This window comes from Neovison vison, chromosome 8, assembly GCF_020171115.1.
Source record: "Neovison vison isolate M4711 chromosome 8, ASM_NN_V1, whole genome shotgun sequence".
Lineage (NCBI taxonomy): Eukaryota > Metazoa > Chordata > Mammalia > Carnivora > Mustelidae > Neogale > Neogale vison.
In genome coordinates, this window is record NC_058098.1 from 83,536,204 (window position 1) to 83,551,477 (window position 15,274).

The window sequence follows — 15,274 nt, forward strand, 5'->3', positions numbered from 1 at the left end:
AAGGAAATTTTACCTCTAAGAACTCTTCCACTTTTAAAGTTCTGTATTACCACAATTTCTACAAGAATAAAATTAACATATTACTCTTGAAGTTTTTCTTATAAACAGTTTCTCTTTAGGTTCAAGAAAAACCAAGCTCAAAGTGAAGGACTAAACATCTAAGTATCTTTTTTTTTTTTTTAAGATTTGCCTTTTTTTAATAAAGATTATTTATTTATTTGTCAGAGAGCGCAGGAGCACAGAGAGCTGCAGGCAGAAAAGGAAGAGCGAGAAGCAGACTCACTGCTGAGCAAGGAGCCAGAAGTGGGATTTGATCCCACGACTCTGGGATCATGACCTGAGCCAAAGGTGATGCTTAACCAACTGAGCCACCCAGGCATCCCTTGAGTATCCTTTTTTAAAGATTTATTTATTTGGGAGAGAGGGAGATAAAGCATAGGACAGCACAAGCGATGGAGAGGGAAAAGCAGACTGCCCACTGAGCAGGGAGCCTGATGCACGCCTTGATTCCAGGACCCTGGGATCATGATCTGAGCCAAAGTTTGCCACTTAACTGACTAAGCCACCCAGAAGACCTTGGAGTATCTTTCTTTAGTGAAAAAAAAAAATCTTAGTTCCTTCCAAAAAACACCCTTAAGTCAGATTTGGATTAAGAAAGTCAAAGAGCCAATCAAATTTACTTTAAAAATTCACTGACAGGAAAAAAAATTCATTTTTTTTTTCAGGCAATGGCGGCATTTAACTGACTAGAAAACTAATTTTAAAAAGACCAAAATTATAGGGGTGGCTCAGTCAGTTAAACATCTGCCTTCTGCTCAGGTCATGATCCCAGGGTCCTAGGATCGAATCCCACATCGGGCTCCTTACTCCATGGGGAGTCTTCCTCTCTCTCTGCCTGCCATTCCCCATGCTTGTGCTCTCTGTGTGTCAAATAAATAAAATCTTAAAAAAAAAAAAAAGACAAAAGTTATATATTCAGAAATTAACACAGAACTGAATCTAGGTCCTTACAGATCCAAAATATACAAATTCAAGGAGAGCTGAGAGTCTAAGTGAAGATACACAAATACACACATTTTTAAATAATTATGTAAGTTACACACTTTATTGTATGACACTCCATTCTGAAAAGTCTAGGTATTTGAACTCTCAATACAGCATTTCTCTCTATATCCCTACCCACAATGCAGGAGGAGAAAGTGTTTTTAAATAAATAAACATCACTTTCAGTTAAGCCCAGCTTGATTTTACACTTAAGTTTATTTCTGGTCTATTTAAAAAACCACTACAAATACACTAAAAGAAAAAAAGATGCTTAACTCTATAAGGAAAGAGAATGGAAGAACAGATAAGAAGTAGCAACACATTTTAGACAACAGAAAAGGGAGGAACAGTACATGACTTAGAGCAAATGAAATAAATTTGGAAGGACCACGGAAGGATTTATCAACAAAAATATCCACCCTACAGAACACTGAAAAGGCTCAGCAATAAAGAGCATCAGATTCATCTAAAGGCAGAGATGAAGCATAGGCAGAAAACAGGACTAAATGAAAGATACAGTTAAAACCTGTAGATTCCCAAACCAGACAACCACAATACTTACTATTTCCTACTTGACTCAGGGAAACAAGAAGTTTTTTGTACATAAAATGAACAAGATAAACCCAGGAACACCAGATGTTAAAGAAGTCAGGGATAATATAAGAAACAAAAGAAAACTAAGTGATACTACGACTGAATGAACCTCCCCAACTAACCTTCCCTGCCTATCAACCAGACTAGATTAACTCAAGCCCAAAGACTTATTTTTCTTAGAGAATATGAGTATCTATGAGAAAAGCCCATTTACCCATAGTAATGAAGCTAGCTCACCACTTTACCATCCTACAGTGTAGACCAATACCTCAGATACTCCTACCCACGCAGAACTTCCAATCCATCTTTCAGTGTCCATCTCTTAACTATGAAAGGATAACCAGTAAGACTTGCAAGGAAAGCTGCACTGCCAAAGGCAGATCAAAACAAATGGTAAAAGGAAATTCAGAGAAAATAAATAAAATGCCGAAAGAAAAAAGGTTTTAATCAATTTACAACCTTAGAGTCAAAAAAGATTCTGGATTACTGAAACAAGAATAGAATACCATTTTAAAAAATGCATTCAAACTACAAAATAAGAGTTCTTCAATGTGTACAAATACATATTACATAGCTTTTGCATATACATCAGTCACAAGTTAAAAACCAACTAGAGGGCACCTGGGTGGCTCAATCAATTAAACGACTGCCTTCAGCTCAGGTCATGATCCCGGGGTCCTGGGATCAAGTCCCACATCAGGCTCCCCCTACTCTGTGGGGAGCCTGCTCCTCCCTCTCCTTCTGCCTGCCCTCTATACTGTACTCTCTGTGTCGAATAAATATATAAAATCTTAAAAAAAATAAAAAAAAGACCCAACTAGAATTATAGCAATTTGACAGTCGGAAGAACATACAACTCCTGATCTCAGGGTGGGGAGTTCGAGCTCTACATGGAGTATAGAGATTACTTACATAAAACTTTAAAAGAAAAAGTATATTAATTTGTAAGATTTAACAGAAGATCAAAAGTGGAAAAAATGTCCTAGAAAGTAGAATAGATTAAAAAAAAAATGGGGAGAAAAAGAAAAGTATATCAAAAATTTCGTATCTCATAATTCCACCAAAACATCTATCATGAAATTACTGAAGCTGAAGGGGAGAATAAACATCCTAAGAGCTTTCATGGAGAGTGGGAAGCGTGACAAAGAAAAGCTCCGGAATAAAAACAGCTAATACTTCTCCAAAGCAATACTGGGGGAAGGGGAGCTGCTGGATGGCTCTCTCAGTCTGCAGAACATGCAAGTTCTGATCTCAGGGTCCTAAGTTCAAGAACCACAGTGGGATGTAGAGCTTACTTTCAAAAATAAATAAATAAATAAAAATAAGGGGCGCCTGGGTGGTACAGTAGGTTAAGCATCTGACTCTTGATTTTAGCTGAGGACATGATCTCAGAGTCATAAGACTGATCCCCACAATGGCTCTATGCTCAGCAGGGAGTGTGCTTCAAATTCTCTCTCCCTCCCCCTCTAAGGGAGCTCATGTTCTCTCTCTAATAAAAAATAAATAAATCTGGGGCGCCTGGGTGGCTCAGTAGGTTAAAGCCTCTGCCTTTGGCTCACGTCATGATCCCAGGGTTCTAGGATTGAGCCCTGCATCGAGCTCCGCTCAGCGGGGAACCTGCTTCCCCCGCTCTCTCTCTGCCTGCCTCTGCCTACTTGTGATCTCTCTCTGTCAAATAAATAAATAAAACCTTTTTAAAAAAATAAATAAATAAATCTAAATAAATAAACGAATTTAAAATCCCCAAAGCTGTATCAGGAGGTAAAACACAAGGAAGCAAGACTTTTAAATTTCTGAAAGAAAATCATTCTCTACCTAGAATTCTGCATCCAAAAGTCTTCAATAAGATTAAAGGCAAATGAGAAACTTTTAGGCCTGAAAGATCTAAAAGAACACTGGTCTCCTATATACCCTTTTTCAGGAAAGATGTCATTCTGACAAAGCAAAAATAGTAAACCAATAAAGAGGTCAACATGGGGTCAACATGGAATCCAGGAACCCTGAGATCCAAAACAGAAAAGCGAAAGAAATTTCGAGGATGATCTGAAGAGAAGACAGCTATTTAGTAGCCCTAATAAGAAACCAACAAATGGAGTAGGAAGATAAAGGCCCAAGGAAATTCAGGAGAGGGGAAAAGGAAGGAAATGAGATCATAAAAAATGATGCATAAAAAATGTAAAAACTAGTACTAAGAAGGGCTGAAGAGTCTGAAAAGAATTAGTGATCCACAACTCAAAAATTATTAAAAACCAGCCAGTAAACTCTAGGAAAGAAAAAAGATAACAAAAGATAAACAAGAATCTATTTCTTGTAAAATATAAAATGAGCCACAGAACCTTTTCTGGCTCACCACTGACCAGAACTGTTATTTTTAGAAGTGCCCTGAGAGAAAAGGGACGTTTTAAGAAAGTAATCTTTATCTATCAGAAAAGAAAGTTTATAGAGTTTACTTAAAATTGATGGATGAAGTAACAGCAGTATAATAACACTACTTCATTATACAGAGGTTAATATCAAAGCCAACATCTGAAAGCAAAAGTGGAGCTGAGGAGATGGGGCAATGAACTTTATTACAGGCCTTTTCTGTTTATTTTTTAAACTCCTACACATTATGTCTATTTATAAACTAATCTCAGACATACCCTTCCACTATCTAAGCTTATCCTACTTTTTCCTACACCTTCTAGCAGGCTGATAAAACATTCTTACCAAGTAGAGTTATATTCTGCTTGAATAGAGAATGCTTACATTTAAGAAAATGCTAGTAGGTTTAGAGAGCACATACCTCATCATAATGAAGGCCTTAATATGAAAAACCCACAACTAACATCATACTCAATGGTGAAAAACTGAGAGCTTTCCCCCTAAAGTCAGGAACAAGATAAGGATGTCCCCCCCCCCACTACTTTCATTCAACATAATAGTAGAAGTCCTAGCCACAGAAGTCAAACAAGAAAAAGTGGGGTGGGGCTGGGAGGGTTCAAATTGTTAATGAGGAAATAAAATTTTCACTATTTGCAGATGACATACTGTATATACAGTACCCTAAAAACTCCACCAAAAAACTGAAGAACGAAGTCTACAAAATCATGAGATACAAAATCAATGTACAGAAATCTACTGTATTTCTATACACTAATAATGAAGCAGCAGAAAGAGAAATTAAGAACAATCTCATTAACAATTGCAACAAAAATAATAAAATACCTAGGAATACACTTAGCCAAAGAGGTGAAAGACTTATACCCTGAAAACTATAAAACACTGATGAAAGAAATTCAAGACAACACAAAGAAATGTAAAGACATTCCATGCTCATGGATCCAAAGAACAAATGTTGTTAAAATAATCCACACTACCCCCAAAGCAATCTATAGATGTAATGCAATCCCTACCCAAATGCCAACACTATTTTTCACAGAACTAGAACAAACAATCCTAAAATTTGTATGGAACCCCAGAAGACCCCAACTACACAAAGCAATCTTGAAAAAGAAAAATATATCTGGAGGTATCACAATTCTAGACTTCAAGTTATATTACAAAGCAGGAGTAATTGAAACAGTAAAGTATTAACACAAAAACAAACATAAATCAATGGAACAGAACAGAAAGCCCAGAAATAAACCCACAGTTACATGGCTAATTAATCTTCCACAAAGAAGTAATAAAGATATAATGGGAAAAAGACCGTCTCTTCCACAAACAGTATTGGAAAATGGACAACAGTATGCAAAAAAATGATACTGGACCACTTTCTCACACCATACACAAAATTAAACTCAAAACAGATTGAAGACCTAAACGTGAAACCTGAAACTATAAAAATCCTAGGAGTACACTTAACCAAGGAAATGAAAGAACTATACTCTGAAAACTATAAAACACTGATCAAAGAAATTCAAGACAATGCAAAGACACAGAAAGACATTCCACACTCATGGGTTTGAAGAACAAGTATTGTTAAAATGTCCATACTACCCAGAACAATCTACAGATTTAATGCAAACCCTACGCAAATACCAACAGCATTTTTCACTAGAAAAAAACCTAGAACAAACAATCCTAAAATTTGTATGGAATCACAGAAGACCTCTAATAGCCAAAGCATCTAGAAAAATGGACAGCTGCATGCAAAACAAATAAACTAGACTACTTTCCTACACCACACAAAATTAAACTCAAAGTGGATTAAGGACCTAAATGTAAGACCTGAAAACCATAAAAATCCTAGAAAAGTGCACAGGTAGTAATTTCTCTGATATAAGCCATAGCAACATTTTTCTAGATGTATCTTCTGAGGCAAAGGAAACCAAAGCAAAAATAAACTATCTGAACTACATGAAAATGAAAAGTCTCTGCACAGCAAAGGAAACAACCAACAAAACTAAAAAAGGCCACCTACCGAATGGGAGAAGATGCTTGCAAATGACATATATGATAAAGGGTCAGTATCCGAACTATATAAAGAACTTAATACAATTCAACACACATACACGAAAAAATAATCCAATTAAAAATGGGCAGAAGAGGGGCGCCTGGGTGGCTCAGTGGGTTAAGCCTCTGCCTTCAGCTCAGGTCATGATCCCAGGGTCCTGGGATAGAGGCCCGCATCGGGCTCTCTGCTCAGCAGGGAGCCTGCTTCCCTTCCTCTCTCTCTGCCTGCCTCTCTGCCTACTTGTGATCTCTGTCTGTCAAATAAATAAATAAAATTTTTTTTTAAAAATGGGCAGAAGATATGAACAGACATTTCTCCAAAGAAGACATGCAGGTGACCAACAGACACATGAGAAAATGCTCAACATCACTCACTATCAACAGAAGGCAAGTCAAAACCACAATGAGAGAACACTTCACATCTGTCAGAATGGCCAAAATCAAAAAAGTCGAGAAACAACTGTTGGCGAGGATGTGGAGAAAAAGAAACCCTCTTGCTCTGTTGGTGGGAACAGAAACTGGTGCAGCCAATGTGGAAAACATTACAGAAGTTCCTGCACAAATTAAAAATAGAACTACTCCGGGGTACCTGGGCAGCTCAGTGGGTTAAAGCCTCTGCCTTCCACTCAGGTCATGATCCCAGGGTCCTGGGATCTAGTCCCGCCTCAGGCTCTCTGCTCAGCAGGGAGCCTGCTTCCCTCTCTCTCTGCCTGCCTCTCTGCCTACTTGTTATCTGTCTCTGTCAAATAAATAAATAAAATCTTTTAAAAAAATAAATAAATAAAAATAAGAAATAAAAACAGAACTACCCCATGATACAGTAATCACATTACAGGGTATATACCCTAAAAATACAAAAGTACTAATCTGAAAGGATATATGTACTCCTATTTTTTCTGCAGCATTATTTACAACAGCCAAGCTATGGAAGCAGCCCGAGTGTATTGATACTTGAACGGATGAAGATGATGTACCACATATATACACACAACAGGATATTACTCAACTATAAGAAAAAGAATCAGGATGGAGCCAGAGGGTACTATGCTAAGGGAAATAGATCAGTCAGAAAAAGACAAATACGATGTGATTTCATTCATTTATGGAATTTAAGAAACAAAGTAGATGAACACATAGGAAGAGAAGGAAAAATAAAGATGAAAATAGGGGAGGCAAACCATAAGAGATGCTGAATCCTAGGAAACATAGTGAGGATTGCTGGAGGGGAGGCAGGTCAGGGTAAGGGGTAATTCAGTGATGGGCATTAAGGAGGACACTGGATATAAGGAGCACTGGGTGTTATATACAACCAATGAATCACTAAACTTTACCCTGGTAACTAATAATGCAGTGTTATGTTAACTGAATTTAAATAAAGAATAAAAAAAAAAATGAAGTCTTGCCATTTGCAAAGACATGGATGGATCCAGAGAGCATAATGCTAAGTGAAATAAGTCAGTAAGAGAAAGACTAATACCATATGATCGTACTCAAATGTGGAAGAAACACAATGAACGAACAAAGAGAAAAACAAAAAAGGAAACCAAAAAACAGATTCTTAACTATAATAAACTGATGGTTATCATAGAGGAGGTGAAGGGGATGAAGACTGTACTCATCTTGGGGCGCCTGGGTGGCTCAGTGGGTTAAGGCCTCTGCGTTTGGCTCAGGTCATGATCCCAGGGTCATGGGATAGAGACCCGTATCAGGCTCAGCAGGGAACTGAGGGAGCCTGCTTCTCTCCCCCACTGCCTGCCTCTCTGCCTACTTGTGATCTCTCTCTGTCAAATAAATAAGTAAAATCTTAAAAAAAAAAAAAAAGTGTACTCATCTTAATGAGCATTAGTATACAGCAATATTGAGTCACTACTTTGTAGACCTGAAACTAACACTGTACGTTAACCATACTGGAATGAAATAAAATTTGAAAAAAATAAAATTTCTAAATGCCTAGCATAAAATACATAGCTCCGATTTATAAAAAAATTTTAACTGAACACTCATGAAGAATCTACATGTCTAAATTATTTTTTAACTTTGATTCTGTAATTCCATCAAACAACACATATTCCAATGGATCTAACTTCTTCCAGGCCTGGTACTATGTAACATTTCAAAGAACTGTTAATCCATGGTATCTAACCTTAGCAAAAGTTTTTATTTATGAACTAATTCATGAAAAGCACTATTTTGAACAGTGCTCAAAGCAATACCTCACTGAATTTATGAATATCCCCAAATTTCTTAATGCCAGAATAAAAGCCAGAGCCTTCAAGAGTATAGAACATAATCTACTCAAAAGCAACAGCAACAAAAACTGTTCATAAAAATAAAGTTTACTGAGGCACTTGGCTGTCTCAGTCAACAAAGTATGTTACTCTTTTAACCTTAGGATCATGAGTTCAAGCCCCACATCTGATGTAGATTTAACTTAAAAAAATATAAGTATGGGGCGCCCGGGTGGCTCAGTCATTAAGTGTCTGCCTACGGCTCAGGCAGGGATCTAAAAGAATTCTCTTTTAGAACACAAATCATGAAATAAAACTAAAACGCAGAATGGCAGAAGACAACCAAAGGCCTTAAAATACCTGGTAAGAAAAGAGGAATTTACAAGACAGAAACCCAAGCCTGTTTTGTGGTAAAATTAACAAGTCCAAAACAAACAAACAAAGTTATTCAATGCTTTTATCATCCATATTACTTTCAGACCTTTATACGCTCTTTGATTAATTTGTATTCTTCAATTTATTCTCTTAATCTTCTCTCCCAGCTTTGAATTAGTTTTCCTCCCATTCCACTCTCAATTGCAATTTCAATAAAATGATAACTTTTTAATAACCTTTTAAACAAACATAAAATAATGTTCTTGAGCTTACAGACAGAACAAAGGAACAGCAGCTGTATGACTATTATACAGCAATTAAAAATAAGATTTGATGACATAAATTATTTATACTTGACTGTGTATGAAAAATCAGATTATAAAACACAGATGTAGGAAACTCACATTTTTGCAAAATTTTAAACTGTACGATTCACAACCTCATGCCAAGGCTATACAAAAAAAAAATCATCAGTTGTTACTCTGGGTAGTAGCATGCCTTTTTTTTTCTTCCTTTTTTTTTTTTTTTTTAAGATTTTATTTATTTGACAGAGAAAGAGAGATCACAAGTTAGCAGAGACTGGGGGGGGGGCAGGCTCCCCGCTGAGCAGAGAGCCCGCTGCAGGGCTCGATCCCATGACCCTGGGATCATGACCTGAGCCGAAGGCAGAGGCTTTAACCCACTGAGCCATCCAGGCCTTTTTTTTTTCTTTTTTAACTTTGATTCTCGGGGTGCCTGGGTAGCCCAGCTGTTAGGCAGCTGCCTTTGGCTCAGGTCATGATCCCAGAGTCTTGGATCCTGGGATTGAGCCTGGGGCTCTCTCACTCTGCTTGTGTTCCCTCTCTTGCTGTCTTCTGTCATATAAATAAAAAAAAATTTTTTTTAAATCAATAAACTTTGATTCTCTTTATTTTCTCAAAGAATTTTTACAGTGAGTACATCCTTAAATAGGAGGAAAATAATACAAAGTATTAATACAATTGTTTATAAAAATTATCAATATACTATTTTAAGTGAATATGTTCTTTTACGTATCTTTTAATCAATATATTAGAATAAGGATTCTTAACCACTAGTAAGCTAATGAAAACTATTAACATTTTTCTCCCAGAAAACCTTTAAGAACATTTTGTATGAAATGTCATGGGTTCATCAGTATGCTAAGATATATTTATGGACCTCCATAGTCATGGGCCCTAAGTTAACAATCTCTTTTGAAGATTAACCACGCCTTATTAGTTGCTGGTTATCACCTACAAAAACTACCATCTTAATCTAGGCAACAGTATTTTCTGATGCCCAAGAAAGAAACTGAGGGAGGTCGGAGACATGAGAGGAAGAGAATAAACAAAGAAAAAATATATATATATATATTTATTTATTTATAAATATATTTTATATTATATATATTTTATTTTATATAAATATAAATATATTTATATAGAAATATTTATATATAAATATATATATATGCAGGGCTCGATCCCCAGGATGCTGGGATTATGACCCCCAGCTAAAGGCAGATTCTTAACCAACTGAGCGACCCAGGCACCCCTAGACAAAATTTTTTTTTTATCACAAAACACTGGTTTTTTATTGTCACTTGTCTCGTCTTCAGTGTGAACAATGAAGAGTGTAACATTCTACTTTGGGGTACTTTTTTGCTACCAGCTAAAAATTGCTAATACTTATTGACATGTGAATAAAATGATAAAGGTTACAAATTGTGTTTTAGTCCAGCTTTTCACACTTTAGCTTACATAACCTTCAACATGTATACAATTTTCCAAAATAAATTTTAACAATTTTAATTAAAACAGGTGTTTATTAAGGTCTTATGTCAGGTACTGTGCTAAGTAAGCACTTGGTCTCTTCACAATCTAAAATAGTAGTAACGTTGTTATTATTCTCATTTCACAAATGAAGTAAGAACTTAGAAGCTAACTACTCTGTCATAATTATCTAACAGGTGATGAAGCAGGACTCAAAGCCACATCACTCTGGCTCGACAGCCATACTGAACCACTATACTCTACAGCAACAACAGATAAAATTAAGAGGATCTCCTATTTGGGGGGCAAACATTCTTTGACAATCTGATGAAACCTACAAATTAGACCTAAAATGGTACTTATCAATATTTACTTTGTAATTTCACTCCTATTCAAGTTAAAATTCCTGATACAAGGATTAAGAGTATGTATCAATGATAAAAAGTGGACTACGAATGGGAACATGGAACCCCTACCCAGCACCAACCAATAACTACGGGGTGAGACATTAAAAAAACTGCATCATTTCCCTGGATTTCATTTTATTTAGTAGCATAACATGTTGCTACCTAGCTACAGTTACAGTAAATAAATCCAAAATTATGACTCAAATGCAACATTTCGCAGCAAATCCTTTGGATCCTGATGTTAACTTTATTTTAATTTTTTTTTTTTTAAGATTTTATTTGTGAGAGCCATCCAGCAAGTGAGTATAGGCAGAGGGAGAAGCAGGCTCTCCCCAAGCAGGGAGTCCAAAGTGGGACTCAATCCCAGGGTCCTGGGATTGCGACCTGAGCTGAAGGCAGAGGCTCAAGTGACTGAGCCACCCCAGGCATCCCTGATGCTAATTTTAAATCATTAACATTAGTATTATGAAATATCCAATCACCTACTCTACCCATAATGAAAGGAACAGAGGAACCGCTCTCATTTCTAAACTTGGCTGAAAGTAATTCAGCTGGCTGAGACTCAGAAAAGAGCTGCTGATAATGACAGCATGTAAAAAATCTACAAAAATCTTTTGTAGAACAAATATGTGTATCATCTTTATCAACAAAGGAGGAGAAAACATAAGGAAAAGGGATATTACTGTAGAACAAATGAGATTTGAAGATAAACTCTATGATCAGCTAGTCTGTGGGCCTCAGGACATTTATTTATTTTAGCTGCACTTAACATGTTCACTAATCATTGCACACAAAGCTTCAAACATTCTTTACCCATAAAAATTTTAGAAGACTAATAAACGAGATAGGCACACAAGCAAAAGAGAATATTTAGCTAGGCCCAGCTAAAATCATGTTAAGGGAACAGGAACTTGCAAATTCTGATTATATTAATTACCGTGTTTCCTCAAGTTTTATTCTTTATATTCTCAACATATGCATTTTTTTTAAAGATTTTATTTATTTGACAGAGAGAGACACAGCAAGAGAGGGACCCACAAGCAGAGGGAGTAGGAGAGGGAGAAGCAGGCCTCCAACTGAGCAAGGAGCAGGATGTAGGCTTGATCCAAGGACCCTGGGATCATGACCTGAGCCCAAGGCAGACACTTAACAGAGATGCCCAGGCACCCCACAATATATGCATTTCTTAAAAACTGGTCTAATATACCTGTATATAATGCAAATAGAATAACAAATGGCTTCCAGAAGGGTCAAAGTGTCCATTACCACAAAACTAATTTTTTTAATGGATTAAGTTTGTTAAACATCTCTAGTTATGCCATTAAAAATTCCTCAATCTCGGGACGCCTGGGTGGCGCAGTTGGTTGGACGACTGCCTTCGGCTCAGGGCGTGATCCTGGAGTCCCGGGATCGAGTCCCGCATCGGGCTCCCAGCTCCATGGGGAGTCTGCTTCGCTCTCTGACCTTCTCCTCGCTCATGCTCTCTCTCACTGTCTCTCTCTCTCAAATAAATAAATAAATAATCTTTAAAAAAAAAAAAAAAAAATTCCTCAATCTCTTGGGGCACCTGGGTGGCTCAGTGGGTTAAGCCTCTGCCTTCGGCTCAGGTCATGATCTCGGGATCCTGGGATCGAGCCCCATATCGGGCTCTCTGCTCAGCAGGGAGCCTGCTTTCCTCCCTCTCTCTCTGCCTGCCTCTCTGCCTACTTGTAATCTCTGTCTCTCAAATAAATAAATAAATAAAATCTTTAAAAAAAAAAAAAAATTCCTCAATCTCTCAAAATAATTTTTAGAATTTCATTCACTCCCCTATTTCTAAATAATAAGTTAAAGAAACTTTTATTGTTTTAAAAAACAAAACCATGAGTGGCCTCATGATTAAGAAAGAAAGGTTTAATAAATACTGATGAACTGTCATTTATTGACTACAGGTATACAACCCAACATTCTAAAAGGGAAATTTCATGACAAACCATGTCAATTTAAAGTACAACTCAAAAAGTTAGTCTTTAAAGTACTTAAAGATGCATACCTCTGTGTCCAGGAATTGATATAAGCAAATATTTTGAGAGTATGTTCCTTTCTGAGCTGCAGTCCATCACCACCTTCTATATCTGATACTGCAATAAAGTAGAAAAAACACTTTTTAATATTAGGAATAAGTAATACTAAACCAATATTAAAGCCAATACTTTAAAAAAAAGTCTAGACTAAATGCAAGTATTTCAGATTTTTTTAACAGATGTACTGGGGGAGCAAGACAGAAGACACTTTCCTCGCAGTTATTCTAGTGCTGTCTCTCTACTTCAAATCCCCCCTTCTGTTCTAAGCTTTGTGATGCTGGGACTAGAACTCTGCAAACTACATTTTTCATTTCCATCTGGCTTCTTAAGATGCTCCTCCACGGTCTACACAGCACTAGATGACTAGAAGGCAGGAGGAGACCAAAGATGTGTTCACTCTCTGTATATGAAAACATCACTCAGCAACTGCAGATTCCAAGTGGCAGCATCCAAAATCCAATCTCATGGTACTCCTCTCAGAGGTACCAGCAGTAGCCAGACAGCATTCCTTCCTTTAAGTCCTAGCTTCTTCACAGGGCCCACCTCCAAGTGATTGAAAGTGATTCTTAGATTCTGACAACCCTTTTTCCTTTATTTCCCTAGCCTTTGGGGAGATTGGCTATTCCTCAGTTATCATAGCTGTCATCATCATCATCTCTGGGTGTTGTCCAGGTTCCACTTGTTTTTTACCTCCAACATTTGTGTAAATACTCCTATTACTAAATTCCTTTTCAACGCCCTGACTGGAGCTTGACTGACATACTGGCATTTCATATACAGTATATACTACTAGGAAAGGAATCTAAAGTTAAATTCAGAAAGGAAAAAAGTTTTCAGAAACTACAGGTGGTCCAAATAAGTCTTCTAATGTAAAATGTTTAACTGTACAAGATCTGGTCAGCAAATTTTTCATTAATGGGACAGAAAGTAAATACTTTGGGCTTAGAAGGCGATAGAGTCTCTTTCCACACCTGGATAGCTGTGCCACGGTATTTTGAAAGGAACCACACACAACGTGTAAACAAACGACCATAGCCATGTTAAAAACAAGCAGCTGAATGATCTGGTACACTGGGCCACAGTTTGCCAACTCCATTCTATTTTTTTTAGACCTTTCTTAAAAGATTTTATCTATTTTAGAGAGTGAGAACATGCACATACATATGAGAAGGGGAGGAGAACAGGAAGAGGGACGGAGAAGCAGACTCCGCACTGAGCACAGAGCCGGACAGGGCTCCATCTCATGACCCTGAGATCATAACCCAAGCCGAAATCAAGAGTCTGAGGCTCAATCTGCTCAGTAGGTGGAGCATGTGACTCTTGATTTTGCGTTGTGAGTTGGAGCCCCATACTGAGTATACAAATTACTTAAAAATAAAAATCTTGGGCGCCTGGGTGGCTCAGTGGGTTAAGCCGCTGCCTTCGGCTCAGGTCATGATCTCAGGGTCCTGGGATCGAGTCCCGCATCGGGTTCTCTGCTCAGCAGGGAGCCTGCTTCCTCCTCTCTCTCTCTCTGCCTGCTTCTCTGCCTACTTGTAATCTCTCTCTGTCAAATAAATAAAATCTTAAAAAAAAATAAAAAATAAAAAATAAAAATAAAAATCTTGAAAAAGTTAAAAATAGAGCTACCCTATAATCTAGCAATTGCACTACTAAGTATTTACCTAAAGGATACAAACATAGTGATCAGAAGGGACACCTGCACCCCAATGTTTATAGCAGCAATGTCCACCATAGCTAAACTATGGAAAGAACCCAAGATGTCAATCAACAGGTGAATGGATAAAGAAGATGTTGTATATACGTGTATGGATACACACACATACACAAATGAAATATTCCTCAGTCATAAAAAAAAAAAACCCTTACCATTTGTAATGTCATAGATGGAACTAGAGGGTATTATGCTAAGCAAAACAAGTCAATCAGAGAAAGACAATTATATGATTTTGCTTAGATGTGGAATCTAAGGGGAAAAAAACACACACAGATGATCATAGGGGAAGGGAGGGAAAAATAAAGTAAGACAAAACCAGAGAGGGGGACAAACCATAAGAGACCCTTAACTACAGGATACAAACTAAGGACTGCTACAGGGGAGGGGAGTGGGGGAGATGGGGTAACTGGGTGATGGACATTAAGGGGGGCACTTAATGTAATGAGCGCTGGGTATTACACACAACTGATGAATCACTAAACTTTACCTGTGAAACCAATAATACACTATGTTAATTAACTGAATTTAGGAGCACCTGGGTGGCTCAGTCATTAAGCATCTGCCTTCGGTTCAGGTCATGACCCCAGAGTCCTACAACTGAGCCCCATGTGGGGCTCCCTGCTCAACAGGAAGCCTG

At 37.4% G+C, this 15,274-nt stretch overlaps 1 protein-coding gene across 6 annotated transcripts in view; it reads right to left on the bottom strand.

Moving 5' to 3' along the window:
- Window positions 1–15,274, bottom strand: part of USP34 (ubiquitin specific peptidase 34) — a 250,840-nt gene that overhangs the window by 191,162 nt on the left and 44,404 nt on the right. For 5 of the 6 annotated variants that reach the window (XM_044264036.1, XM_044264038.1, XM_044264037.1 and 2 more), the window contains exon 2: window positions 12,890–12,977. In XM_044264036.1, the coding sequence (XP_044119971.1) occupies window positions 12,890–12,977 (88 nt within the window). Of the gene's footprint in view, window positions 1–12,889; window positions 12,978–15,274 lie in introns of those variants that run through there. The other variant, XM_044264041.1, reaches the window with a different exon arrangement.